This window comes from Electrophorus electricus, chromosome 9 (assembly GCF_013358815.1).
Source record: "Electrophorus electricus isolate fEleEle1 chromosome 9, fEleEle1.pri, whole genome shotgun sequence".
NCBI lineage: Eukaryota > Metazoa > Chordata > Actinopteri > Gymnotiformes > Gymnotidae > Electrophorus > Electrophorus electricus.
The window spans coordinates 18,602,025-18,629,524 of record NC_049543.1 but is presented as its reverse complement, the minus strand read 5'-3'; the positions used below and the strand labels follow the sequence as shown (position 1 = coordinate 18,629,524).

The following is a 27,500-nucleotide window of genomic DNA, read 5'->3' as shown; positions in this document are numbered from 1 at the left end:
GATATGACTTTCTTCCTCCAAAATGGGATATGTGCCCTAAAAGGGGTTGAGGGTGATGAGGTCAATATGTCTATTATTTTAAATTCCACATACTTGCACATGAAAAACCGTGTCAGCTCACATTTTTTAACAGCTCCATTGTGCAGTTTTTCAAATGGACTTTGTCTTGCTGTGGCATACTGTTCCACTGAAACCTGCTCAAATCGACACACAACAATAAAAGGGCATAAATTTTAAAATACGATGAGGGGGACCAAAGAATAGATGTTTTATATAATTCAAAAAATAGCTTACTTTATAACATGCTCCAATATTTGTAGACCAAAATGTCTAACTACTGCTGCCTGCGATTTATCCGATAACTGAAGGCCACATGGTACACAAAACGGACATTTTTCTTTGAATTCTTCACAAAACTGAAAGGAAAATAAACTGTTATTCAGTTATGTCTCATGCAACGTTTCCATGCGGTTAAATAACCACTCCCGTTTACCAACCTAATTATGTTAAATCAACATCGGACACTAGCCTCTCTTATCAACTGGATCGTGCATTATGTTGTCCCCAAACGTAACAATAAACAGGGGATTCGGATAAACACGGTGACCCCAGATTAGCTATCTAGTTATCTAGTTACTTACTCCAAAGGATTTCGCTAGTTATCTAATCCAGCTAGGCAGGTTAGTTAATATTTTCAGAACAAAGTTCGCTAGGTGGCTAGTTAGCTAGCTACCTATCTAACCTTCCGAGGAGGCTAGACAGCTAGCTAGTGTCTTGTTCGTTTTAAATAACAAAATAACCTGGCTACCACTGAAGGTGTGATTGAAAGAAAAACCCTACCAACTACACGGTTTCTTGAGCATAAATTGCAACCAGCTCAGTAGGAATCTCTGCAGCCTTCAACTTGCTGGACGCAAGTTAGCTAGCTGGCTATCTGAAAAGTTAGCTGAGTAGCTAGCCGGTAATCTTTGGGTACCTTTAGGGCCTCCAGGCGATATCGTTGATTAGATTCTGCATCCATCATCACATTTACAGCTTTAATTAGCTGCTCGCACATCGCAGCTACTGGATCAGCCATGCTCTGGAAACGTGCACCAAGTAAAGGTGTTAGTACGCTATAATACAATCACCGGCAGAACTGCTAACTGCATACGCTTAGAGAATCTTTAACATGCTCTGGAGAACAGCATGTACACATGCAGCACTAGGGCGGGCACATGAACACCCCCGTGGAATCATGGGTTATGAAGTTCTCTCTCACGTCTCATACTAGTTTTTAATTTTATATCCACATGGTTAAGGAAAATAAAGTCTACTTCTTTCCAGTGCTTTTGCTTTGCTTCACTTGATTTGATTATGAATACATTTTGATACGAACAAAAACAGACTGTGCCTTTAACGTTAGATATTTATTTGTTAATTATTTTTAGTTATTAAATGTATTTCTGTAATTGAACGTCCTTCTATTAATTTCATATTCTAGCAGACCATTGATTCACTCTCATGTAGTCTACTGTGTATGCTTGATTACACAGAACCATGGAAACCTAAACATAATAATATAGGTCTCACAGGCAAAAAAACTTGTTGACTTGCAGACATAACTATTTTCACTTCCACATTAATTACACTGAGGTTCTGCATACCAAAGTTGTTATCTTTGGGTAAAGTATTGCGAGAATGGGAGTTATTTAATATATTTATAAATAATAATAAAAAGATCAGATATAGCCTGTTAATGTTACAGTGTTACCCTAAATTGTAATGATAACAATTAATTTTGTAATGGAACACATGTAGCACTCCACTACAATGATTTATGTAAATAGAATATTAATTGCATACATATAAAAATATATATGGTGAAATGCAAAAAAAGAGTTAAAGTCCAGGTCCCCAGTTCCAGGGTTGCATGGATCAGTTCTCCGCTTGCTCCAACAAACAACTCAGCTAATCACCCATTCCTTCACCAAACTAATCTGATATTAATGTTCAGACCTCAGATAGTTGCATTAGCTAAACTCTGGTTAGTTTACCAGGAGCACTGAACCCCTATAATAAGCCTTTTCAAACCCTAGCAGGACTAGACAAAAAGACAAAGGCCAGTGGACATCGTCAGCAGGACCTAGAAGAGTAATTGTATCGCCCCTACTATGTACTCTTCAACATTTACCCTGCTTTAACATCTGATTCAATTTACTAGTTAAATATTTTAAGATGAATCAGTGTCTAGCGTGGGGAAAACACTTGCAAAGTATCCCTCATGGAATATGGCTTGAGATCTGTTACATAAAATAAACTCTAAACGAGTACCTGTTCTATCTATGTAGTTATCCATCACACTGTAAAGACCTCAGAACTCAAATGGTTTGCAATAAAGCTTAGAATAGTAGAAGCAGGTAACCCAGGTTAGCTATGCGAGTACCTAGTTACCATAGTTCCAACTGTCAACTCGACAACTGGAAGAAAAACCCCCAAAAATAAATAGTCAGCAAAGCCGGATGATTTGTACCCTCGGAACGGTTTCCGACGACAGCAGGGCGGAGCTGAAATTCCAATTGGATGAGTTTTCTCAATCCCACGTCAGTCTGGGCTGGGCTGTAAGCGTGCTATGAAAGGGTAGGAGTTGATATTTGGAGTTGACGCAGAGTTGTGGAAAATATCCTGAAAGTACTATCCAACTGAAACATTTTGAAACTGGATGTAAACCGATAACCATCCGCTCAATAGGTATTTCTGCAACAAATACGTCGGTTGTTTCTAATAGCTAGCTAATATAAGGGAACAAAGTAGCTACTCTTAGTAAACTTTGGACGTTAGCTAGCTATAACAGCTAACAACTAGCAGCTAGCTAATAAGAGGCACCAAGGTAGTCGCTACGGTGAACTTTCTGTGACGTAATAGGCCTCGGACCGCGGGGCTGAACTGCAACAGGTCGTGAAGTACGCTAAGCTATGAAGAGACACGGAATAGTGTGACGGTGACTTTTATCTCATTTATTTTCTAACAGTCAAACAAAACAAGGTAAAACTCTTAGCTGACTAATTTATTTACAGAACACTTTTAAGTACTGAAATAATTTTTGGCTGCAATCCGTGGCTAGCTAGCTAGCGTTAGCTGGCTATCTGTCGACTTGGCTGTCGTTCTTCGGCTCCTCACTTGGAAAAAATTCCACGGACAAAAGGGATTCAGAAGAAACTGGTTAAATGCGCTACGAAACCAAGATGATGCCGGTAGGTTTTATCATGCATGGCTGTGTTATTAACGTAGTTGTTGTTCTGCGGTCGATTTTGCATGTTTGTGTCTATAGAAACAAACTAACGTTAAACGTTAAAAAAATCGTAGCGATCCCAGCGCTATTGCATTACGAGTTGGTTGTGTCCATGTAGGGTCATTCATATAGCGTTTAGCCAGCTATCTTAACACCAACGCTACTAATGAACAGGAGTTGCTATAAAGGAGTTTAAATTGAGCTATTATCGCCATGTATAAACATTTTAAACCATATCCGAATGTTAATCTGTCCCATTTACAGTTAGCGGATTATTCCTCTAACATCGTGTAAGTCAGGATACTCCTGTTTGACCGAAACTTAACTCGTTAACTCTAGGTAGCTAGCTAAAATAGCTAGTTTAGAAAGTTATCCAAATTAATATATCAATCTCGTTAGTTTGCTGTTTTCAGATCCACTTTATTGGCTAAACGCCATTCCTTATGTTTTTTTTTTTTTTTAAAACGGGAACTCTGTACGTTCGTACGGACTATCCTTAATCAAACAGGCTTGGTTGTAACTGCATCATCACAGTTTAGGTGTTCTGTTAGCTACCATAGCATATTTAGTATCGCTTTTGAAAAGAGGCTGAGAGATTCTGACCGTTTATTTAGTGGTGTAGAATGGATGCAAATACACAATATTAGGAGATTAACAGAGGAGGTGTAGAAAAGTCTGGAGCGATGCCAGAGTTCGACCTGATAGATGCATTCCCGGTACTGCAGTGTGAGGTGCAGCCTGGAAGCTTCCCTTTAACACATCGGCGTTTGGCATGAAGGTGGGCGAAGCTGGAGGTAATTTAATCTTGTTTTGTGTGCGTTAATTGATCATCATTTGAGAGTAAATTAACAGGCATCGACACCTGCACTTTTCAGAAGATTTTAAAACTTACTTCAGGTTCATGAGCTAAGACAGACAAACTTGCTCATTAGTGGCTGTCGTTGTGGCACTGTAGTGGTATGTATGTCATGCAGATAACTATTTGCCACATTTGCTTCGGTTGACCTTGACATACACGAGCAATTTCAAGTCTTGACACTGCAGATGCCTGTACAGTTTCTGTATCCTACCTCATTTGAATTCTCAACATGTATTATTTCCTGGATGTACATTTACTGGGCCAGATGGGCTGCTTCCTGAATTCATACTGCATTAGTTATGTACATGTCTATGTAGGCTATGTGAACCTGTATATTTACTGGTTGACAGGATTTTGCTATAGGCCTCCAGGGTTGGTCTAAGTGCTCTATGATTGCAGTGAGGCTAGCCTGTTCAAAAGGAACCATTCTTGCCTGAACACAATATAACCATGAACCTTTCATTTCATGTGTGGGAGCATATTGTGCATGGACTTCTGTTTATCCCTGATAAGAGATGCTGTCATTTTGTGAGACCTTTTGTAGTTGAACTGGTTGACAGAGGGTGGTTTGTAATTCTTCGCTCTCCATAGCGCATGCATTTATTTTATTGATTAGCCTCACTAAATACTTTGATGTAATCTGATAATTAAACATCGGTTGTGTTTTTAAAATGATGGTGGTTGTGCTAGCCAACTGGGTTAGGAAGGTTAGGGAGCTATGTAGAAGTGTTTGAGTCTTTTGAGTTTGGCCCAAATGGAATTCTGTCAAATTGTATTCACTTTGGAGTTGCATCACTGGAATTAGTAGGGGAGTGAATCTATATGAATCTCTAGGTATTTGATATCTGTTTAGGTAGCTATGATGCAAGTACAAATTGAAACTTGATTCATAAGATCTCTCCAAAGTATTTTTCTTTTTCCTGCATATTTTATACATTTTGAAAATGTATTTTATTATTTATTATTTAGGCTTATTTTCAATACAGCCCCTTTTGAAAGTGAGACTTGTATGTAATCACAATGGGTTTGCCTGAAAAAAAAAAATCCAAATTAATAAAAAAGAATGCAAACATTTGTGCTGCTCTTACATATAGGACCCCTCTGCTCTGCAAGTGTTCATCTCTGTGCCATTGTAGCCTGATGTGTAGCCTCTGAAGAAATGAACCTGACGAAGAAGACAAACCCATCTGACATAGATGGTAGCTGTAAGGCTGTTCTATTTGCATATCCTTATTTAACTCTTTAACATTGACATTGTAAGATAAATTCTGTTTTGTAAATATTTGTGTTGTGCAAGGGGTATGAGGTTGTTGGCCAGTTGTAATTTTTAAAATAATTTATATATATAATATAAAAATGTATATATATAATATAAAATCTCACACAATATATATTACACACACACACACACACACATATATATATATATATATATATATATATATATATATATATATATATACACATACATATATATACATACATATATATATATATATATATATATATATATATATATATATATATATATATATATATATATATATATATACACATATACATATATATACACATATATATATATATATATATATATATACACATATATATATATACATATATATATATATATATATATACACACACATATATATATATATATATATATATATATATATAAAACTCAGTATCACTTTATTATGTATGCTTGGGGTGTGTAGTATTTGTTGCTGTTTTTAAGAGTAAAAATCTCGCAATCTGACATGTCAGTTGATTGTGTGTGCACACGCGCAGAGGCAGTTGAGTTTATCGGAAAAGTTTAAGTGGCAGACTTCGTTATGTGAGTTTGTATTGTCTGTGATTGTGCTCTACAGTGCTTTTGACAAGTGAGCTTATTATTCGCTCTCTGTAGTGCAGACGAGTATCTTCATGTCGTCTGTGTCGGTAATTTGACATCACTGCCTCTATTGTACAAGCTTCTATTTTTCTTTGTGTAATGCTGCAATGTCAATATCATGCTCTGATACCCCCCCCCCCAGCTCTCATGCTTTCTAGCTGTGTCAGCCTATTCAGTTGATTTGATCAAAACAAACTGAGTTACTTTAAGAGTAATTAAGTGAGATCACTTGTGGCAGGAACATTACAAAATTAACTTTAGAACTACCCTGCTTATTGACTATATGATGGTATTATTGACTACTTGATTTTTATTTTTTACTCTGTTTATTGCCAACAATAAGTTTAGAATTGCTTTTGAATTGTTTGCTTTCAAGTGAGCTGCAACAGAACAGTTGAGGAGCTAGAAGTCATCGGTATGACACTGTTAGGTGTGCCTTACCAGAAAAATGCTTCAAAATGTAGCAACTCCACTTTTTAAACAGGATTTTTTTTCATCATTAACCACAAAATCAAAACAGCAACATGCTGTCATATTGTTTGTGTGTTTGGACAGCCATAAAGACAGCAATTTCTTGAAAGGTTTGTAATTCCTGGAATAATTCCATATAAATTCAGAAAGTGGCTTTGTTTGTGGTCAAGGCCTGGTAGCCCAAGGCCGTCATCTCTCAATTCTGCATTAGGCCCCCTGTTATATTTCTGTTGTCTGTTTAATCTGCGGGACTGATTCAAACATTCTGTCTTCCTACAGTTTGCCCTTTTCATGTTTGTTTGTCCATACCCAGCATGGCCCTGCATCCCTGACACATCATCCTACATGGCCTGATGAGTTCATTTCCAGGAACTCATCCATAGCGAGTGGCCTCCATGTTGCCAGCAGTTCCTGACCAGGGCTGCCGCACTGTTCTCACAGATTCATGGTTGGTCGCGGTATATTTTTGGATGGTTATGTCGCTTTTGGCATATTCAAAATACCATTTAAAACGCTTGTCTTCCCCATTACCGCCTGGTCGTTCTTGACAGTGTAAAAGCAAATTTCAAACACTTACCCTAGTGGATGATGTACACCTGGTTTCCATAACGGCGCTCTGTGATGCTTCCTTGGTTACAACGCCCCACACCACCTGTGTGTTGTAACCTATGACGTCACCCGTGCCTGAAAGATACAGCGGGACTCCACTACAGCCACAGCTGTGACCTTGGTGTGAACTGCCTGCAGAGAACTCTGACTTGAGCTTTCATCAGTGAAGGACACCAAGGCCAAGATGAAATCTCACACACACCTGCGGACACTGCTTTTCAACTGCATCCCCCAAAGAGCTTTTACTGTCCCAAGAGTTCAGCAAGCAGCACAGTGGTGCCTGCTCCTTTTGATTATAAAGATGCTAGTCTTCGCCGGAGCGCTGCTTTGTGGGTTGGTGTGATCTAGGGCTTGGAGGTGGTTTTTGATCTGTGCGGCATGCTGGTGACTAAATGGAGAGAGAGGAGCTCGCTGAATAGCAGGCATTTTCCGTTCCAGTTTGCAGCTAGTTGTGCTTGGTGAATGTTTAATGGCCAGTGAGGTGTGGCATCCCCTCATTTTTCTGGTGTTCTTAACACATTAGTGTCTCCTTGGTTTCTTTCGCCACTTTTACTCTCCTGTCTCCTGTGTTGGTTTGCTTGTGAACAGTTTTGATTATGCAATTTTTTATTATTTCTGCACTTCAATACATTTCCAAAGATCCTTTTAAAAAAATAAATAAAATAAATTGAGCTTGCTAGGTATTTTTGTGTGTGAACAAATGCTCCATAAACACTTTTCAGCCATCTTCTGTCCCATCACACTCTCCACCCACAGGACACTCTGGCCATATTTCACGAAGGTCACCCATCCACTGCAGAGTTGCCAACTCCTCTGGCACAGTCATTGAGAGTCCTGAATGAGCAGTTTGAGGGTAGTTAACTTTAGTGCTGAGCGAATGGTGCTGCTCGACCATAATTACGCCCCCATACCTCAGTCTGCCCCTTCAGCTCCCCTGCTGATTGCTTGACAGCATTATCCTGGCCACGTCATGTGTAGGAACCCCCCCACCCCACCACACCCCCCGCCGAGATAGAACAGGCTGCAACTTTACTTGGATATGCTGTGAACCTGTGCCAACTCCTGGACCTGGGGGGGAGGGGGGAGTTGCTGGGGGAGGGGGAGGATCAGCGCTGGCTCCAGTGTCCGGCTCACACCACCATAATCACTTCGCCTCCGCAATCACAAGATTTGTTTTGTCAACACATTAGTGGTTCCATGGTTTCTTTCGCCACTTTTACTCTCATGTCAGTTTGGTTTGTGTGTGAACAGTTTTCATTTGTGTAATTTTTCATTATTTCTGTCACCTAAGATCCCTTTTAAAAATAAATAAAATAAGTGGAGCCTGCTAGGTATTTTTGCATGTAAACAAATGCTCTAAAAACACCTTGTGTTTGTGGTTGGTGCATATTCAATTTTCAGCCACCTTCTGTCCCACCATCCTGTCACTACCTCCGCAAAGGCAGGATATTTGCGCAGCATGGTGATTTAAAGAGTCGATTATTAACTTATCACGTGTAATTGTAGCCATTCAAATCTAAAAGTGTCTGAGTCTGACTGTGTTCAGACTGTACAGTAGAAGTGACACAGTGACTGCAAAGTCATTCATACTGTCCATCCAGGGATATAAAGGGGACTTAGGGTTTCTGTGGCCATTGGTACCGCTTTTTTATTTTTTATTTTTGGAGATGAGTATTGGACGTAGGCTTAAAGTAACCACCTGCTCTCTTGATATGACTGAAAGTTCAATACGTTGAGTCATTCAGTGGGCAGTACCTTCTGAGTCATGAACCCCAGAGCTTTCTGTTAGCAGGCCAGAACTGTGTCAGCGGGAGACACTCTTCTGCTTTACTGGAATGGTGAGTTGCTGTAGTCACTGCCAAGAGGCAGTAAGGGCAAAGGAGAGGGCATTGATCACAAGGGTTTTTTGGTGAGCCTGCTGGCTTGTCTGAGAGGGCCAGCAGTCTTCACCTGGGCTCGGCTACCAAAACATAATCACACTGCAGTCTGATATTGTCTGTTGTCTATATTCCATTGATAGTTGAAGTTATATTTATGCATTGCTATTTTTCTGTTTATTTTCACAGTGCTTAACATTTTTATTGGTATCTTCTACTTTTAAGTTCTGGACTTCTGAGTATAAGTATTGTCTGAGTATGGGTGAGCTTTTGGTCTTTGTCAGAAAAGCTTGCTGGGCACATTCTAACACCACTGCACCCTCAAATGTCTTGCAGATGTTTCTGACCGTATACCTCAGTAACAATGACCAGCATTTTACGGAGGTGCCCATCACTCCGGAGACGATCTGCCGCGACGTGGTGGAGCTGTGTAAGGAGCCGGGTGAGGTGGACTGCCACCTGGCCGAGGTTTGGAGAGGCTCTGGTAAGTTACTTGAAGGAATCCTCCAGTCATACACTGAACTCTGACCGCCAATGTAGTCCATGGATTTAAATGACCAATGTAGACTTAAGAGTATGTCCAGCTCTAAAAATGGCGGAAAAAAGTTCTAGATATGATTCCTAGAACCTTGCTATCAGGTGGTGATTCTTTTTGATTACTAGTTTTGCTGTCTTTATATAGAAGGGAGAACATTTTTTATTTATTAATTTGCTGTTGGTTTATTTGCTAGGGAAATTTCTGATGCCTCTCAGCTAGCAATCTCCTGGTTTAAGTGCAGCCATACTGTGGTTTTATATGCTAATGTGATTTTGCTAACTGTCTGTAGAAACCAGAGTGCTGGTTTTGGTGCAGTGGGTTGTGCTTCAATCCTGCCACCGACTTCAAGCACTCTCAGCTCTCAAGTACCTGAGATTTTGCTGTGGCCCGTTCCCATGGTGACACTGCTTTGAGCAAGCCGAGTGGCTGTAAGCTTTTCTGTCATCCTAGAAAGGCCTTGAAGTACTGTCTTATTTACTACAGGCCTATGACATCACTGATGGGAATTCTTTTCACACATGCCCTCGCAATTGTACGCACAACTTTGCCGCCTTTCAACTGAGACCTTATTTTGAACAATGACCCCTTTTAGAATGTTTGCACCAGATATTCTGTGAGTTAACGATGACCTGTTACATGGATGAGCACAAAAATTTGTCAGCTCTGAAACTTAATGCTGATCAGCAGTCAGTCAAGCTGAAGCTGTCTGTCTGCATTCAAGTGAAATTGTTGTCAGTTGTTTTGTTTTAAAGTGCTTCCTCATAGCAAGGATACACTTGAACAGTTTGGAGAAACCAGAGCAGTTCTCATGCTTATGGTGGAGCTAGAGCAGCCTGCTCTGTAGTTATAATACTACACCTGATAATTTGCTGATACCAAATCCTCAGGTGAACCAGTTCAAGCTTTGTTAAAGGAGTTAAAGTGACGCTCTTTGTAACCACTTTTGTCTCTCTAGCCTAAACCACCCTACTCACTTCATATGTATTCATTAAACTGGCTTAAGTTGACTTGAATGTATACCATGGAAATCTTATCCAAACACTGCAACTGGAACAAGGCAAGTAATGCACAGATGCTCCTTGGAACGGGCATAAGTGGTACAGACTGGAGTCAAAACTTGAGTTAAAACTGTTCAGTGCATTGACAGCTATTTTAAGTTGGTTTGTTTGTTTCCTTAAAAGCAAAAGTTTGCCATGAAATTTTGTGTAAAACTATTCCTCATGCTCTCTGTAAAGGTATATAAATTAAACCCCAGGAGTAAGAGAGAGAATCGACATTCGGCTGATTTAATTGTAGTAAAATAGCTAATGGATGTCAAAAGCAAATTGTAGATAATTTCTACTGTGACCCTGGCCAAAGGTCAGATACCTTTTACTGTAATGACTTAACTATAGAATGGAAATGTACAAATGAATGTCACATTTCCCTGTAATGCTTGTCCATGTGAAACTGGTGTTAGTTTTATTCATAGCATATAAATGTGTACATTGATAATATTAGGAAATGGATTGTTTCCCATTGTTCCTTCTTAGAGTGCCTACATATATCTGTTGTATTCATATAGATTTTTGTAATAATAACCTTTTAAAGCACCGGTGCATCACACTTTAACATTATCAAGTAAAACAAACAAAACTGGGTATCATGGAAAGGTATTGTGATGTCACATTTTCCCCATATTGCCCAGCCCTGTCCTGTCTTAGCTATGGGACGCGAGGCTACCAGAGTGAGCTGATCTACTTTGTGTGTCTGTAGTATAGGCACATATCCATGTGTGTTTGTGTGTCTCTGTACAGAGCGAGCCATGGGAGAGGGAGAGAGGATGCTGGATCTGATACAGAGGTGGGGGGCACGCAGGGCCGAAGTCCGCTTCTTCCTGCGCCACGACCGAGCACCCGGGCGAGAGGCAGGTGGGTCAACGCCGTCCTATCCGCGTCTTTGATAACAGCTCAAGCAGACCTGCCGCACACAGGGGTCCCAGACAGGTCTGGCAGAGAGCTTTTCATAATCTCCCTTGCCAGGGAGGACAGATCAATGCCCAAATAGCATGGGAATCCACATTACTGGTACCAGTCCCATAGCTGGCCTGTGTGGTGGTTCTGATTTAATTAAAATATTCTGGTATGGTCTAAGTGAAATAAGGTCTTTTTAAAGTTCACACAGGAAAAGCTGGTTTACTCTTCTTGATCTTGTGTAATATTAGAGGACTTTTATTCTTGCTTGTGGGTTTAAGACAATTTGATACTAGCTGTACTTTCCTCAACATCTGGCTTAATCCTTGTTTAACCTGCAAACAAAAAGATGTTTAAATGTATCCTGTGCGCATTATATCGATGCAAGACGTGGCTGTTAGTCAGAGGACTTTATTTGACTTTATTGGCCTTTCCCTTGATGAAAAGTCACTGTGGCTTCTTGCTCAGAGAACCATGGTAAATCTGTGGGCTATGGCCACTCACAGATCCACACTGTATCCTTTGTTCTGCTACACCGAGGCAAAGCTTGCTGCTAATTTTGTGCAATCGAGGGTTTTATGGCCGGCTTGTGACCCCAACCTTTACAGAAATCCACCCTTTCGACATTGCAGATTACCCCCCCTCCCCCAATCGCATCCCTGGCATTTTGTGTGCATTTTGGTTGCCTAGAAGAGTACTGAACTCGTGAGGTGTGGCATATAGGGGCCTAAAGGCAACTATTTATTGATTTCCATTTCACAGGGAACACCAGGGGCATAGAGCAGAAGAGGAACGGGATTAAAGGATCCTCCGATAGAAGAATGGAGAATGGGGTTAGTGATCATCCCAATGCCCATTTTCAGATAGCAAAATATAATGTTCTTCTCATCACTATTCCAGGGAACATCTTTCTGAGACTTTGTGTTTGAGTAGGTGTTTACTCGTGTTCTGTCTTAAAGAAATGTTTAGGGAAGAAAACCAGTTGTTACTGTGGATTGAGAAGGCTTAAATGGAATTCACTGTAAATTCACAGGAAAGGTGAGCTTGTTTATGGAAAGGCAACAGGAACTTTGTAAAGTTTGCCTTATTCTCGTGTGAAAAGCCTTTGGTGAAACTTGAGCTTTGTGAGAGATGTGCGTTATGTGGAGCGGTACTTCTGTGTACATGCACGTGTTGCATGTGTGTCTATGTACGCCTGGCACTTGTGGGAGCGTGTGTGCTCCATCTGTCGTGGGCTAATGTTGAAGCATGCTGTGTTGCAGGTGGCTGCTCCACGGATGGACATGACTCTGGCTGAGCTGCAGGAGATGGCTGCCCGGCAACAGCAGCAGATTGATGCTCAGCAACAGCTCCTAGCCTCCAAGGTAGAGGGGGGATGTGGGGAAAGAGAAGAACTGGGGCCACAGGGATGTAGAGAGGGCATCTACGGGAAGTGAGTCGAGGTAGTGGCAGACTGGACCAGGGGAAGCAAGGCAGATTGGAGAAGTGACTTTTTACCTTACTGACTTTACAATAGTAAATGGCAGATGTACAGGAAAACATGGAAATGTGGATATTTGAGACACATTGCTATGGTTTCCTGAGTAGAGTGCCAAAACACGACATCTTCAATACATGGCATGAGAGCTGGCTCTCAGTGTAACAGATTTTGCTAGCTGTATTTAGAAGGAGCTGTTGAGACCTTGGATACTAGTAACATGTGAAGCTCTGTGATGTCTGGAGAAGTTACCAGAGTTACTGCCTCGTTCACCTTTGTGGGAAGAGTTTTAAGCGGACCACGTGTCCGATCCTTGAACCTACATGCACGCTCCTGTCCCGTAATGCCCTCGTGTTCTCCCTCTGGTGAAGGAGCAGCGTCTGCGGCACCTGAAGCAGCAGGAGCACAGGCAGCAGCAGCAGGCGGCCGAGCAGGAAAAGCTGCAGCGCCTCCGCGACAACGTGCAGAAGCAGGAGGCACGGCTGAAGAAAGTGCGTGCCCTGAAAGGCCAGGTGGAGCAGAAGCGCATCAGCAACAGCAAACTGGGTGAGTCGCCACGGCCCAGACGCGTTCAGCCACCAGTAGCACGGCTTGGAAAATACAGTCCAGCCGATTCGCAATAAAAAGCGACACTTTGGAAAAGCTGGAGGCCCTGCTTCTCTTAAAAGAGCTGGCTTGGTCCTGCCCTCTGGCCAAACTTGGGCATATGGAATTGCATTGTAATGAGGCTAAGCTGTGTGCGTGTGTGCGTGTGTGCGTGTGTGCGTGTGTGCGTGTGTGCGTGTGTGCGTGTGTGCGTGTGTGCGTGTGTGCGTGTGTGCGTGTGTGCGTGTGTGCGTGTGTGCGTGCGCATGCGCCCGTCTGTTCACACCTCTGCATTATAGTGGAGGAGATCGAGCAGATGAACAACTTGTTCCAGCAGAAACAGCGGGAGCTGGTGGTGGCTGTGTCTAAAGTGGAAGAGCTAAGTAGGCAGCTGGAGATGCTAAAGAACGGCAAAATGGACACTCTCCATGACAACCAGGGCTCTGTGGCCGAACTGGACCGTCTCTACAGAGAGCTTCAGGTGAGTGGTCTTGAGGTGGAGGATTGTTAGCTGTTTGTTCTTATTGGGTAGATGCTTTTACCTAGGTGAACTTTCTCCTTTTCAGTTTTCTTTAATGTGCTGTTGTTCTTTGTTCCTTCGGTTGTTGCAAAACTGCAGGTTGACCTAAGCTACCAACTGTATTTGGACCAATACAGCCTAATACAGCTGTTGCCATTTCAAGATGACCGTGCATGCCCATTAGAGTTCTAGTAATGAGACATAATAAGATTTCTGGTTTGTGCACAGGGCACACAGCCATTCTCAGTCCTCAGGTTACAAATCTGGGCCTGTGTTTATTAAAGTTGCATTTATTAAAATTATTTGAGCTCATGGTTTGCCTTTAGCATCCTTTTGAATGCATTCTTATGGGCAGCAGGGAGGTCACTGTAGACCAGTCCACTTGTTGTGAAGTAGTGGAGTTGAAAGTATTTATCCTCAGCCAAGCATGAATGGACCCCTTGGTAACGCTTATATACATTACATAGCTACTAGTGTATTGTAACTATGCCGTTAAATACAGCGTTACATACTGAGTAACAATGTATAACTCATGCTCTATGTGAAGTTAATGGAAAGTTAATGTTGCTTCGTGTTACACTGTAACAGTGACTGCAATGTAAAGTGTTCTTAGCCCCTTGGTTGTGATGGTACGGTTCTGAAGTGTGGCCTGTGCTAACCGCCGACTGCACTAAAGTGTCTCCTCCCATGTGCAGCTGAGGAACAACATGAACCAGGAGCAGAATGCCAAGCTGCAGCAGCAACGTGAGAACCTGAACAAGCGCAACCAGGAGGTGGCTGCCATGGACAAACGCGTCAGCGAGCTCCGTGACCGCCTCTGGAAGAAGAAAGCAGCGCTGCAGCAGAAGGAGAACCTTCCGGTGAGCGCCCCTCACGTCCCCTGGCTACTTCTGGTCTGGTCGTTTCACTGCTACCGAGCAATGAGGCGCCAAAAAATCTGAGCAGCTGTGCCCGGAATTGTAGTCAAAATACCCACAAGTCATATGTCTTCACACCCATTGAGATTTGTGGTTGTATAAATGCTACTCCAGCAAACCTCTTGTGATTCTAATGACATCTTGCGCAAGGAAAGAGAATAATGCAGATGCATCACAGCTGAGGAGTCATGCACACTCAGTGTCCTTCTACAAGGTACATGATGACAGTTCCATGTGCCTTAAACTGGTAACTGCCAAGTCTTGTAATATCTCAAACCTAATGAAATGTAACATTTAACACAGTAAATCAATCTCTGTCATGAAATCTGCAGGTAGGGACACATAAGAACAAATGTACGCCTGTTTCTATGCTGTTGCCAGACACACACTCATCACCCCCTTATGAGCTTCAAGCATAGCTGACTTTTCAGAAGAAACACTTCAGTAGCAGTTGTCTCACCTGTTTTCACACTGTTCTAAGGAAGTACAAATAAAGGGGAGATTCTTTTATTCTGACATTGCTAGGAGCTCATATTCATCATTGCTGTTAAGCTTTCTAAGATGCTGGCCCTGTAACTTTGTCAACTGCTTGTTTCAGAATGCTCCCTTGATATCCATGGAACACCAACAGTAGTTTTGAGCTGGGTTCTGAGCTCTGAAATGTATCAGATTTAAGCAAATTCTGAAATTTATCAATAATTTAGAAATTTCTCAATAGCAAGTTGTGATGTTTTGGAAGTTAAGATCCGGGAAGTTGTTCGTGGTCTGTCATATCATGTCATAATTCATAATTCTTTTGTTCCTACCTGAATCTAATTTGATGGATAGTTATTGTTACTACTACTTTTTTAGACTGCAGCATTATTAAAAATTAATGCAATGGAAAAAGTCTTGTTAAGAAGACTTAAAATACTAAAATTGCAGCTCATGTGATTTGGAAATTGTTTTTACCCAAGTTGAGATTTTGAGGGGGAGGGGGGGGGGGGAGAATCAGATTCTTATGATTATTCAAAAGGTAGACTGGCAATAGATGGGGAACATTTGTGTCATTCTAGGCTCTTAGAATTGATGACAACTTCATGTTAAAAAGGGTTTAAAATATTGCTTTGATATGGTATCAAAGTGCCATAATTCAACAGTGTAGTTACTGCTCAGTGTTTATTTATTTATTTATTTATTTATTTGGCAGTTTCTTGTTTATTTGCTTGTTATAAGGAATAATTTCATGCCAAAGGTGAGACAGTAGAGTTCATTCTGTTGTAATTCAAGCATAATCCCTCAAGCATTGATGGCTGTCTTTCATAAAGTGTCTTTTAGTGGATTCTAAGTCTGTCAACTGTCTTTCTTCTAAGCCACAGATCTCAAGCATTTTAGACCTTGCACAGATTAAAGTAAGATAGATATATAGAATATGAAAATAAAAATTATTATTTTATTTATTTATTTTTTCCCTGCAATTCAGATTACCATTTGATGTTTGATTTCTGGGCATCTCACAAATTAAATGAGATTTTTCCTTCTAATTGACAGTGATTTTATGGTAGTATGTGTAACCCACACAAGATGAACTGACTAGATTAGTCTCTGCTAAGGAAATTATTTTTTGCTGTCCATGCAATTCGTGATTTCTAAGGCATATCTATAGTGGGAAGTGGAGTGGTCCCTTGGGCAAGCATGCCGGTCAAAGGGATGTCGCCCCATTTTCCCTCTGTTTTATGATGCGATCTTGTATTCTCAGAATGGTGTTGTGCATGTCATCTATTTTACTTAATCATTCATTTGTTCTGTGGGTTGCCTTCTCTCTTCCTAGCCTGTTTGATCCATCTTGACACTCAACTGATTTTTGACATCACTTCCAAAAATGGAAAGACTCATTTATCTCCACAGCTCTTAATTAAATATTGCATCAGCGAAATTGCTTAGTTCATTCATCAGCCAGTTGATTTCACCACTGGAGATTTCATTAACATTTTTGCCTGAAGGCTAAATTACACCTTGGATTAAGGAGCTAATGTCTCTTAAAATAATAATTTCAGTTTGATTCTGCTTTGGTTTATTGGTGGTTGGTTAACAATTATCCACATACTTTCCATCTCTGCCACTTTTCATTTGTACTTCCCTCAGTCAATCTGGACAAAGTGTGCATTTATGAGCAAAGGAACCCTCGATACTTACAGAAAATGAGCAAACCTTGTAACATGAATCAAATTTGCCAAGTCATTGAAAACTTTGCCTTTGCACCTACTAAAGCACCTAGGTCAACATCCCAACTTAATGAGACCCCACCTTAGACATCCTCTTAAGGTGAGGATAAATCCCATTTTTATTGGAAGTCACTATGCCTTTCCTTCTGATGGCAAAATAAGACAAGGAATCTCCCCATTAAACTCCCCCATCTCTTATGAAGACCTCCTGCTTGACTCTAAATGCATAGCATTGGAGGTGGCCGAAAGAGAAATGAGTGCACACACTGTGCATGCCGCCGCAAGCTTCATTTAGCGGCGCCCTGCGCAGAATCTTAATGACTCTGCTTTTTCACACTAACACAAAGAGATTGTGGTCCCCCCCCCCCCCCACCTTACTTCCAAGAGAACTGACTGGCTCTGTGAGGCAAGCACAACAGTTTGAACCTGAGCAGGCTCTCTATATGACTTCCTTAATCTGTTGACTTCCTTTTGTTCTGACTTATGCCAGACTAACACAAACCTCATCCCGCTCTCTCCCCGGCGTCATGATCAACGTGACCATCTTTCTTTAAGAGAAAGTCAAGAGTGTTCGTCTCTTTTTGAACCTGCTGAAGTTTCCTTGTTCTTGTTTCTCTCAAGAATGACTTTCCTGTTAAGGAGAAGCCTTCCAAAGACGCCCATGCCAAGGTAAAACCACCGTCCTGGATATTGTTAATAGTTGCGTCCATGCAAGTCGAGCAGATTTGTAAGCGGAAAGGGGAGAAAAGTATTCTTTCTTTCTGACATGAAATCTGTGCGAGTTAAGTGGATTTCAGTTTGAGTCACATAAGAGGTTTATATTGCGATCGGAAAAGTTTACGCTTCTTTTGCCCATGGTTGAAAACCCATCTTGGCAGTAGTGGAGATTTGGATCCATTCACTACGTAATTGCTGATGTACTGCTTTCGAATTGAGGGATTACGTGTGACATTGGCTTCCACAGAAGTGTATGTAGGCTTCTCTCTCTCTCTCTCTCTCGCTCTCTCTCTCTCTCTCTCTCTTTTTTTTTTAAAATCATTGGTTCATCCATAAAATGTCTGCTGTTTTGTTTTTTTTTTTTTTTCCCCCCCTCCCTCTCACTTGGTGCCAAAGACAGTATATCACCTCTATCATAAATGTTTGTAAGACTCGAGCTGCAAGAGAGAAAATGAAATGAAACCTTTTATTCAGCTAACAGTAAATTCTGAAAAGTTATTACCAATAGTACTCACCACAACTTTGCTCTTGGAAGTGTAATGTATAGCAAAAAATAGTAATTACCTTAACATTTATGTCCCCATTTCCTGTCTTTTATTCCCTCCCCCTCTTTGTTCCCTTTATTTTTCTGTGTTTAACCTCCTCCTTCCTGCAGGTGCCCCCTGATGGCTACGCGACTCAGCCGGTGGGTCCGTCCCGGGTGGCAGCGGTGGGGCCGTATATCCAATCATCTACCATGCCCCGTGGCACAGTGAGGCATGACCTGCCTGTGAAGCCCACCTACCCGGACGGCACGGCCACGCTGCCGCCTCAAGAAAGGGGCACGGGCTTCGCCCAGGGGAAACCCGGTCCAGGTAAACTTCTCAGCACCCGCTGCAGAACCAAGCCGCTGGGCAGGGACCTTAAGTGCGCATTTGCAATCAAGCCTGTAAAAAAAAAAAACAACACATTGGCATTGAAAACCTGCTTGGCTCTTGGGTTTGAGTGGAAACATGCCCTGAAAATAGTTTATAGTTTCGTAACTGGCCTGTTTGCCAAGGCTGTGCTAAGGCGGAAGTTTGTTTGGAATTGGTTTGTCATGCTTAGTGTGTGAAGCTTAGTTTGGTATTCTACATCCACAGCAGGAGAGAAGCATTTGGGATCATCTTTAGAAAGGGAGGAATGCAGTGTTGGTGTAACGCTCAGCTTTGACGGTAGCTACACTGGACTTTGGTGTGCTGTGATGCAGTGGCCCATTGATATGACTTCTCTCTCTGTCCTTCTGCCTGTCTCTTGTAGAAACAAAAACTCTAACATATTGTATATATCTGCTTTTTCTTTGTCAGTATCTGCTTAAGGATTTATGGACTGAAGAATAAATTCTTTGATTGCTGCCAGATTGCAGTACATTTTTGTGTTTAATTTCTGATTTCATTCTCGTGAAATTAACATAAGTGCTTAAATTAATTCAAATCCTGGCAAAAGTCAGAAATAGCACCTGTTATCTCTGCATCCTGCCGCTGGTGGCCTTGTTGCCGTGGCATTCGACACTGGCCTATCATGAGACCACTAGTATAAATACGCCACACTAGGGTGAACATCTCTCCCCACTCTGCCTTTTCTCATAGGAAAGTGTCAGCATTAATCACCCACCTTAAATAGCCCTCCAAGTGGAGGGAATCCATTTGTGCTCATCAAAAATAGATGAGGTCTCCTCCAAAGCAGAGGTTAATAAAAAAGCACCATAACTTTTATTCTCTGACCTCCACAAGCCCTCCTTTCTCACCCCTGCCCCTCTGTTGAGGGATAGGCAAGAATTAAATGTAACAGGTTTTCACAACTCTGCCACAGTGTTGCAGGAGCAGAGAGGATGTTGGAGAGGATGGGCAAGGCGCAGCAGATCCTGCTAATTTTCTTTCCTCGATTTAGTGGGATATTCACCATTTTCTCACACACCCATGCCTGTCCCAGTGCCTCTTGTGTTCAGTTTTGTCTGTGCTTTGCATTTTTTTTTTTTTTAGAAGCAATGTTCTTACTTAAGCCACTGAAAGAACTGCGGACCAAAAGAAAAGGTACACGCCAGTTCTGCTGTGTTGGCTGTTTGCATGTGTGCGTCTGAGGGCGAGAGAGAGAGAGAACACGCTTTGAAATGCATTTGACTACAGTTTTGGCATGTTAAAGCTGTGCTGATGCTCTTTTTAATAGTGTTCAGAGTTTTAGATGCCTTTATTGCTTTTTAGCCCATTTCTGTTGCTACTTGAGTATAGCAAATGTTTTCAATGCTGGAAAGTTTGTTGTTGTATGTGTTTCCCTTTTGCATTGAGAGATTTGTCAGCTGAAGACCGAATGCTTTCTATATGCAAAGCAAGCTTCATCTCTTTGACCTGATGTAATTTCTTTAGTGCTTCCTTGTCTATTTTGGAGTGCAAACAGGCCTTTGTCTTCTTTTCCCTTTCCAGTAAAAACAAACAAAAAATGATGATGATGATGATGATGATGATCTATACAAAGCTCTGAACTCGTGGACAGTCTGATCTTGCATGGTCTCAGCACTGTCCCTTGCATAACCTCACTATATCCTCCTCTAGGACTGCAGTCAGCGAAGTTGTCTAAAGCATCCGAGTGGAGCTCCCCCACCGCCGAGCCCAGCACCACCCACGGCTCCTCCACCCTCCCGCGCATGGCAAGCCAAGGCGCGGCTGAGCAAGGTGATCCCACCCCACCCACGCCTCCATTTCAGTACACCTAACTAATAACTCTTCTGGAACACAGCGGGGGTTAGGACTGAGTCTATCTGTGCCATGAATAGCAATGTGTGTCCTTCCGGTCCCTTCACAGATGATGCGGAGGTGCTGAAACGTACTCAACTTCAGGACCGCAGGGTGCGCCCAGTGTCCATGCTCGAGGCCGCTGAGGCACCTGCTGCGACCTTACGTAAGAACCAGAGCAGCGACGACCTCGTCAGGGACGCCCAGGTAACCCAGATTCAGCTTTTGGAGATTTGATCTTGCCTGAACATTTAAATGTGCTAGTAGTGGAAACTAACAAGAGACTTGGATGTATGGCTGTGGGAATGTCAAAGTTTTGCTGAATGGTTTGTGAATTCTGTACATACAATGCATATGAGTCTCTAAGGTATGACTGACTTTATTTTCCCATGCCATATTTTTCCCATGTGCAGAGTGGCATTAAAAACATGGTCAAGGTTCCACCTCCGGTGCCAAGCAAACCCAGGCAGGTCAATTTGCCCTCCGGTGGTCAGATGGAGAACAGCAAGCTGTCCCTCAAGAACAAGCCTGCCAACCAGCAGCAAGCCACCGGCTCCCATGCGCGTGCGATCCTTCCCAACTCGCAGAGCAGCACTTTACCCCTGCCCCCTAAGCAAGAGGCCCCGCCAGCTGCCACCGTGCGGCCGTTCACCCCGGAGCTCCCGGGGTCCAAGGACCCAGGCGGGCAGGTCTTGCCTAAACCCCAGACGCTGGCGGCAAGCTCAATCTACTCCATGTACACGAAGCAGCCCACCCCAGGAAAAGGCTTCCAGCCGGGGGTGCAGGGAGCACTGAACCGCTCCCAGAATCGCAACAACTTTGTCAGCAGTGAGTGAGGTTTTTGAGTGTGGGGAAGCATACAAGGTTTTAGCATCTTCAGGAAGCGGGGTTATTTTTTTGACAATTTGCTGCAAGTAAGGGGTCCTTTCAGTGGCTAAGTCTATAAAGTTAGAACTTTTAAAAGTAATTACAGCTGCATCAGTACTAGGTACATAATAGTTTAATGGTTTCCAGGGCAAAGATTAAGCTTTGTTGGAATTACCAGTGCTGAATCATCATTGGAAATTCTTTTTAATCTGAACAATTTTTAACTGAAACTGGGAAACTCCTAAATGTCAATATTTTGGTTTATTTTCCAGTATAATGCCCTGGAACGCTGCCACACATTTTATCTCAAACTTTGTTAAATGAAATTAATTCATATCAGTTGTTTACTCAGTGGTGCTTTCAGACTTTTTGTTCAGTTTTACATTTGCACAGTGTGAAGTTGTAATAGTACTTCAGTATTTCATTCTGATGTCTCATATCTTAACAGATTGTATTGGTTTGATAAGTGTAGAGCATGGAGCACATACTTGCTACAATATATTTATAAATATATTTGTGATGTATTGGTGATATGAGAGGATACATGAAGTGCTGTGAACCATTGTTTTCCTTTTAACGCAGTTCTGTATGTGTGTATGTTCTGTATCTTGTCTTCTCTAAAGCAGGTTCCCTGATCCCCTTTTTGTCTCCTCTGCTGTGTATTCAGTGTACGCCAAGCCTGTGATTCCCTCTGGCCCGCAGCCGCAGCACATAGAGAACCCTTACCTGGAGCGGCCCAGTGGCGCCGACATGGAGGCAGCCCCCGTTGTGAATGGCGGCCCCGTCCCCGAGAACCAGGAGCCCGAACGTGTGCCCAGGCCCCTGAGCCCCACCAAACTGCTGCCCTTTATCTCCAACCCATACCGCAACCAGAGTGACGTGGACCTGGAGGCGCTCAGGAAGAAGCTGTACAATGCGCCACGGCCTCTTAAGAAGCGTAGCTCCATCACGGAGCCCGAGGGGCCCGCCGGCCCCAATATCCAGAAGCTTCTCTACCAGAAGACCACGCTGGCAGCCATGGAGACCACTGTGAGCTCCCCAAGCCCTGCAGAGGAGGAGGTAGCTGTGCCAGCTGATCCCCTCCTCCCTGAGGAGCACGTGCCCGAGGAGCCCGAGCAGCCACCCCCTGACTTACCAGTGCCCACAACTGTGCTGAAGATTGACGGTGAGGACTTCATACCGCCCCCGCCCCCTGCACACCCAGCCCCACGGCCCGAGGACGCCCTCCTGCCCCCACCACCTCCCCCTGTGGCGGAAGACCAGACACTTGAGCTGCCCCTGCCTTCTGAGAGCTACTTGGAAGAGTTCCCCCCATACCCTCCTCCTCCGTATCCCAGCGGCGCCGAGCAGGAGGCTCTGGGAGAAGACACCTTTAGCATGAAGCCTCCCGAAATCACAGGCCAGGTTCCACTACCGCCTGTAAGTACCAGTGAGTCTCGGCACACTTCACACGGGAGCCCTACCAGTCAGGAAAGAAAGGCTTCTGTTTTTCTCATTTAAGATTCAGTCGTAGACATTTATATTTATGGCATTTAGCTGATGCTTTTATCCTAAGCGATTTACAATTATGACTGAGTACAACTTAAGCAATTGAGGGTTAAGGGCCTTGCTTAGGGGCCCAACAGTAGCAACTTGGCGGTGGTGTGGCTTGAACCAGCAACCTTCCGATTGCTGGAATAATCTCCAACTCAGGAATCTCGAAGCTACACTCTTCATTGGTGCATAAATTATTCTATTATAAACCTGTTGCATTAGAAAGCAGAGTTGATTCTATTTGTTGCCCATAATTTGATACACTGCTGAACTTTTATGTATGCACTCCCTCATTGATTCGAATTGAACATTTGTGTTTTTCCCTTTTCCTGTACATGCATGCAGAGCTCACCATTTCTCCATGAAAGCTCCATTGATTCTCTTAAAGCAGCTTTGCCAAATAAGGCCTACGCAGCTGCAGTAAATGAAACGGCCCATTTCTTAGTGCCACTGAATTTACCCGTAATGAGCTGTTTTCCACTAAACCCTGAAGGATTTCTTTATTTGAGGAGGAAAACAACTATAATCGTCTTATGCAATCCAGTTAATGCCAAGCCAGTGCATTTTTACACCAGTTCAGTCCATGCATATTTTTTGAGTGGTAGGAGCAATAGGGGATTGTGGGTTCAAGGCAGAGGAAGTGTTGAGGAACCACGTTGGCACAACATTACGTATGAGGCTGCTAGATGCTGCGAGGCTGTGGCTCTCCAAGTGAAACGAAGCATCTGCTTTTCTCAGGGTAAACGGACGAACCTGCGGAAGGCTGGGTCTGAGCGCATTGATCACAGCATGCGGGTGAAATTCAACCCCCTCGCCCTGCTGTTGGACTCTTCCCTGGAAGGCGAGTTTGACCTTGTGCAAAGGATCATCTATGAGGTGATTTAGTTCATTTCCTCACTATTTTACTTAAAAAAAATTGGAGCACACGGAGTGTTGTTTTTTTTTTGTTTGTTTTTTTAAATGACTTTGTTGCATTTCCCTTTGCTTTGTACTAGATCTGAACAAACTTTCTAAAAGTCATAAAATAGATCATGAATCATCCTAATTTTTAATTACTAAGCCTCTTGTACGTTTTTGTGCTTTTTAAGAAGGATGTGAAGTTTTTGTTGTTGTCCCCTGCAGGTTGAGGACCCGAGTCAGGCGAATGACGAAGGCATCACAGCTCTACACAACGCCGTCTGTGCCGGCCACACCGAGATCGTCAAGTTCCTCGTGCAGTTTGGAGTCAATGTCAATGCCGCTGACAGTGACGGCTGGTGAGTCACTTTCTGAACAAGAATTTTCAGCATTTTAATTAGTTTCAGGGATACATTAAATACAGAGTAATTTATTTATTTTGGACTTCTCTCTCCAGAATGTGTTAGGTAGATTGTGATCAGTTTTCTACCTGCAGAATAAAGTGTGAACGTACAATGTCAAAAAAACCCAAAAACACTGGGCATTAGAACAGTGGCAAAAAAGCACATCTGTGTTCACACGCCAGGACCCCCCTGCACTGTGCAGCCTCCTGCAATAACGTGCAGGTGTGCAAGTTCCTGGTGGAGTCCGGCGCAGCCGTGTTCGCCACCACCTACAGCGACATGCAGACGGCAGCGGATAAGTGTGAGGAAATGGAGGAAGGCTACACCCAGTGCTCGCAGTTCCTCTATGGTGAGTGTGCCCACAGCGTTCCCTCCCATGCTCTCGTCACATGACTGGGACCTAAATGTGCATTAGTTAGGATAAAAAAAAAAACAAAACAAAAAACAGTGGTTAAGTGAACACACACAGCAGTGCTGGATCGCTTTATTTTTATTCAATTAATTATTTTTTTAAAATAAATATCTGCCTTCCATTCCTGCCCCTGAACACGCAGCATACCTCTAAGATCTACAGTGGCCAGCAGCGTTCAGTTATAGTTTTCTGGTATAAATGATGTTGTCATGGTAATGCTAGCATTACCAAAGTTGTCATGACTTCACTTTGAGTGATGAGGTAGGCTGTTTTATTAATAGTACTTCATTATTTAACAAGTTGTTAGCAACAGTAAACTGTATGGTAGCTATTACCTTAGGGTGGGAGTGCTTCTATGCAGTAGCGTAGATCAATGATGAGCATCAGCAAATCATTGATTTATTCTACTTGGCTAATTATGGTGACATAGCTGTACATTTTTAATTTATTGTCCAATCATGTTTACAGATTCTTCTTGGTAGAGCATGAGTATTTGGGAAGAGCGTGCATCAAACTCCCATATCTGGGGAGTATGATGGTGTTGGAATTTTACCCTGATATGTGGTGTTGCCCACTATGAAATTTAGCTTCTTGAAACCCATAAACACTTAGAATAGTGAGAATAGTAGAGCGTTTTTGCTGTCCAATATTTTTTTGTAATGCTTCTGAGAGTTTGTCCACTACCTGTGTTAGATAGCTAGTTAGCTAGCACCGTTACATGCAAGGGAGTTTGATGCAGCATTACATATTTCTCTGAAGGTGTTTCACCCAAAGAATGTGATGTAGAGTGATCTGTTCAATTAATTATGAGTCTGTCACTCACAAAGTTCTGCACTTTATATTGATAGTATTTGCATTCCTGTCCAGGAGGAGAGTATAATGTAAACAATGTAAACAAAACCTTGTCATTGCAATTTTTTTTTCCAAACAGGTTTTCTCAGGCGACTATTGCACGTACTGATGCCATTGCTAAAATAATTCTATTTTTTCTTGTTATATGTTTTACAGTTTATTTGAATTTGTAAGAAAATGCAGAAAATGACTAAGGTGCCTTTTAACTAAAGCCATGTTGTTTTTACTTTTTATTTGAAGATCGGCTGTTCTTTTTTTTGTCCTTTGTGAAGAGCCCAAGCCTTCTCTTTCATCCTCACTGGTTCTTTGCCTTCATACTTGCTGCATTACTTTGATATAGATGGCTTTTAACCTGCAGTTTGGAACAGTAATTGAGTAGTAACTGTAAATAATGTAAAATTAGATGCAGTTTCTACTGTTAAATTAAATTCTGTCCCTTCTTTCATGTCCCATTTTAAACAATATAAAGCACTTTTAAGTGCTAAAGCACTTGCAAAATTGCTTTAAAAAGTGCTATGCTTCATTATTATTATTTTTGTTTTGTATTTGCTTCTAATGCAGTAATTATTGTGCCCCTTCGTGCACTGTAAAAAGCACTGTGCTTTGCCCCTGTATCCTGGACCTGGAGCACATGCAGCTGATGCCTCCATTTTAACCATGCACTGCGTCTGCCACTCCAGGAGTCCAGGAGAAGATGGGCATCATGAACAGAGGTGTGGTGTACGCTCTGTGGGACTACGAGAGCAAGGAAGATGATGAGTTACAGTTCAGTGAGGGGGACTGCATGACCGTGCTGCGGAGGGAGGACGAGGATGAGGTCGAATGGTGGTGGGCACGCATGGGCGACAGGGAGGGCTACATCCCCAGAAACCTGCTTGGGGTGAGTAGTGGGGTGCACAGCTGAAAGCGGAGCTCAGCCCCGCCCCCCCAAATTAATCCAAGCAGTGCCGCTGTTTGGTTGGCTACCTCTTACAAGCAAGTGCCTATGGAAGTGCTCTAAAGACAGTTAACCCCAACTGAGTTTAAAAAAAACCAAAAAAAAAACCCCAAAGTAATTTAAAAGTAAAACCTCTTACAACATCTGAATGTTTTCTGTTCCAAATTGTAATATACTGTGCAACTATGTAAATAAATAATTTAAACTCATTTGAAGACTAATATAGTGGAATTGCTAAATATTATGTTCTATCAAGTATTTTTCATACAGCATATCTCTCTTCCTTTTAACATTTCTCTAAACAGCTGTATCCAAGAATAAAACCCAGACAAAGGAGCTTGGCTTAAGTGCACCCCTGCCACAGAGCACATAACGCCATAGGACAGTCGTTGTGTTGCTCAGACACGCAGACTTGCACATCATCCATAGCTACGCTAAGGACAGTCATACGCTAAGCAGTCATGAAGAGACCAAAACATGAAGGATTTATCTCCCCCCCCCCCCCCCCCCCCCAGAAGAACAAAAAAAGAAACCAACAGCAAACTGCACTCCGCACCTTGGATGGGTTAAGGACCACTGACACTTTTGGCTCGTCTGAAGCACTTTTTTCCCCGAAGTTGTCTGATTTTTTTTTTTTTTTTTTTTTTTTTTTTTTTTTTTTTTAAATACTTTCCTCCCTCAGAAACCTCTTTTTTTCATACTCTCTGCAATACCATAACCATCTTTGTGAGAGTAGCCCCTAGAATATGACTGGGCAGTACTCTATAATAGGAAGAACAAGAGATTCTGATGTTTGCTGAGGGGGAGATTATCTAGCTGCCCTTTCTCTACATTGTTCGGGGGGGGGGTTATATACAGAGGTCGTCTTTATCTATGTATCCTGTTGGCTATGAAATCAGTGAGTGACCATTGAGCCTGTTAAATACATTTCAGTGTGAGCAGGCTATGTGTTCTTTG

The 27,500-nt window shown here is 42.4% G+C and overlaps 2 protein-coding genes across 5 annotated transcripts in view; one reads left to right on the top strand and one right to left on the bottom strand.

Moving 5' to 3' along the window:
* Positions 1-1,199, bottom strand: part of LOC113586675 (exportin-5) — a 16,745-nt gene extending 15,546 nt beyond the window's left edge. For both annotated transcript variants that reach the window (XM_027024981.2, XM_027024982.2), the window contains exons 1-4: positions 977-1,199; positions 295-416; positions 122-194; positions 1-36 (exon numbers count right to left, since the gene is read on the bottom strand). The exon at positions 1-36 is cut by the window's left edge and continues 102 nt beyond it. In XM_027024981.2, the coding sequence (XP_026880782.1) occupies positions 1-36; positions 122-194; positions 295-416; positions 977-1,078 (333 nt within the window). In that variant the 5' untranslated portion in view covers positions 1,079-1,199. The remainder of the gene's footprint in view (positions 37-121; positions 195-294; positions 417-976) is intronic.
* Positions 1,200-2,587: 1,388 nt separating this feature from the next.
* The window catches only part of tp53bp2a (tumor protein p53 binding protein, 2a), a 25,803-nt gene continuing 890 nt past the window's right edge, over positions 2,588-27,500 (top strand). The window contains exons 1-20 of one of the 3 annotated variants that reach the window (XM_035530061.1): positions 2,588-3,024; positions 3,104-3,233; positions 9,321-9,468; positions 11,319-11,432; positions 12,237-12,307; positions 12,737-12,838; positions 13,323-13,497; positions 13,836-14,017; positions 14,752-14,916; positions 17,799-17,846; positions 18,550-18,748; positions 20,462-20,581; positions 20,712-20,848; positions 21,055-21,469; positions 22,176-22,927; positions 23,780-23,917; positions 24,164-24,297; positions 24,525-24,691; positions 26,287-26,486; positions 26,849-27,500. The exon at positions 26,849-27,500 is cut by the window's right edge and continues 890 nt beyond it. In XM_035530061.1, coding sequence (XP_035385954.1) covers positions 3,207-3,233; positions 9,321-9,468; positions 11,319-11,432; positions 12,237-12,307; positions 12,737-12,838; positions 13,323-13,497; positions 13,836-14,017; positions 14,752-14,916; positions 17,799-17,846; positions 18,550-18,748; positions 20,462-20,581; positions 20,712-20,848; positions 21,055-21,469; positions 22,176-22,927; positions 23,780-23,917; positions 24,164-24,297; positions 24,525-24,691; positions 26,287-26,486; positions 26,849-26,890 — 3,336 coding nt within the window. In that variant the 5' untranslated portion in view covers positions 2,588-3,024; positions 3,104-3,206 and the 3' untranslated portion in view covers positions 26,891-27,500. Of the gene's footprint in view, positions 3,234-9,320; positions 9,469-11,318; positions 11,433-12,236; positions 12,308-12,736; positions 12,839-13,322; positions 13,498-13,835; positions 14,018-14,751; positions 14,917-17,798; positions 17,847-18,549; positions 18,749-20,461; positions 20,582-20,711; positions 20,849-21,054; positions 21,470-22,175; positions 22,928-23,779; positions 23,918-24,163; positions 24,298-24,524; positions 24,692-26,286; positions 26,487-26,848 lie in introns of all 3 variants that reach the window. The other 2 variants (XM_035530060.1, XM_035530062.1) reach the window with 2 other exon arrangements.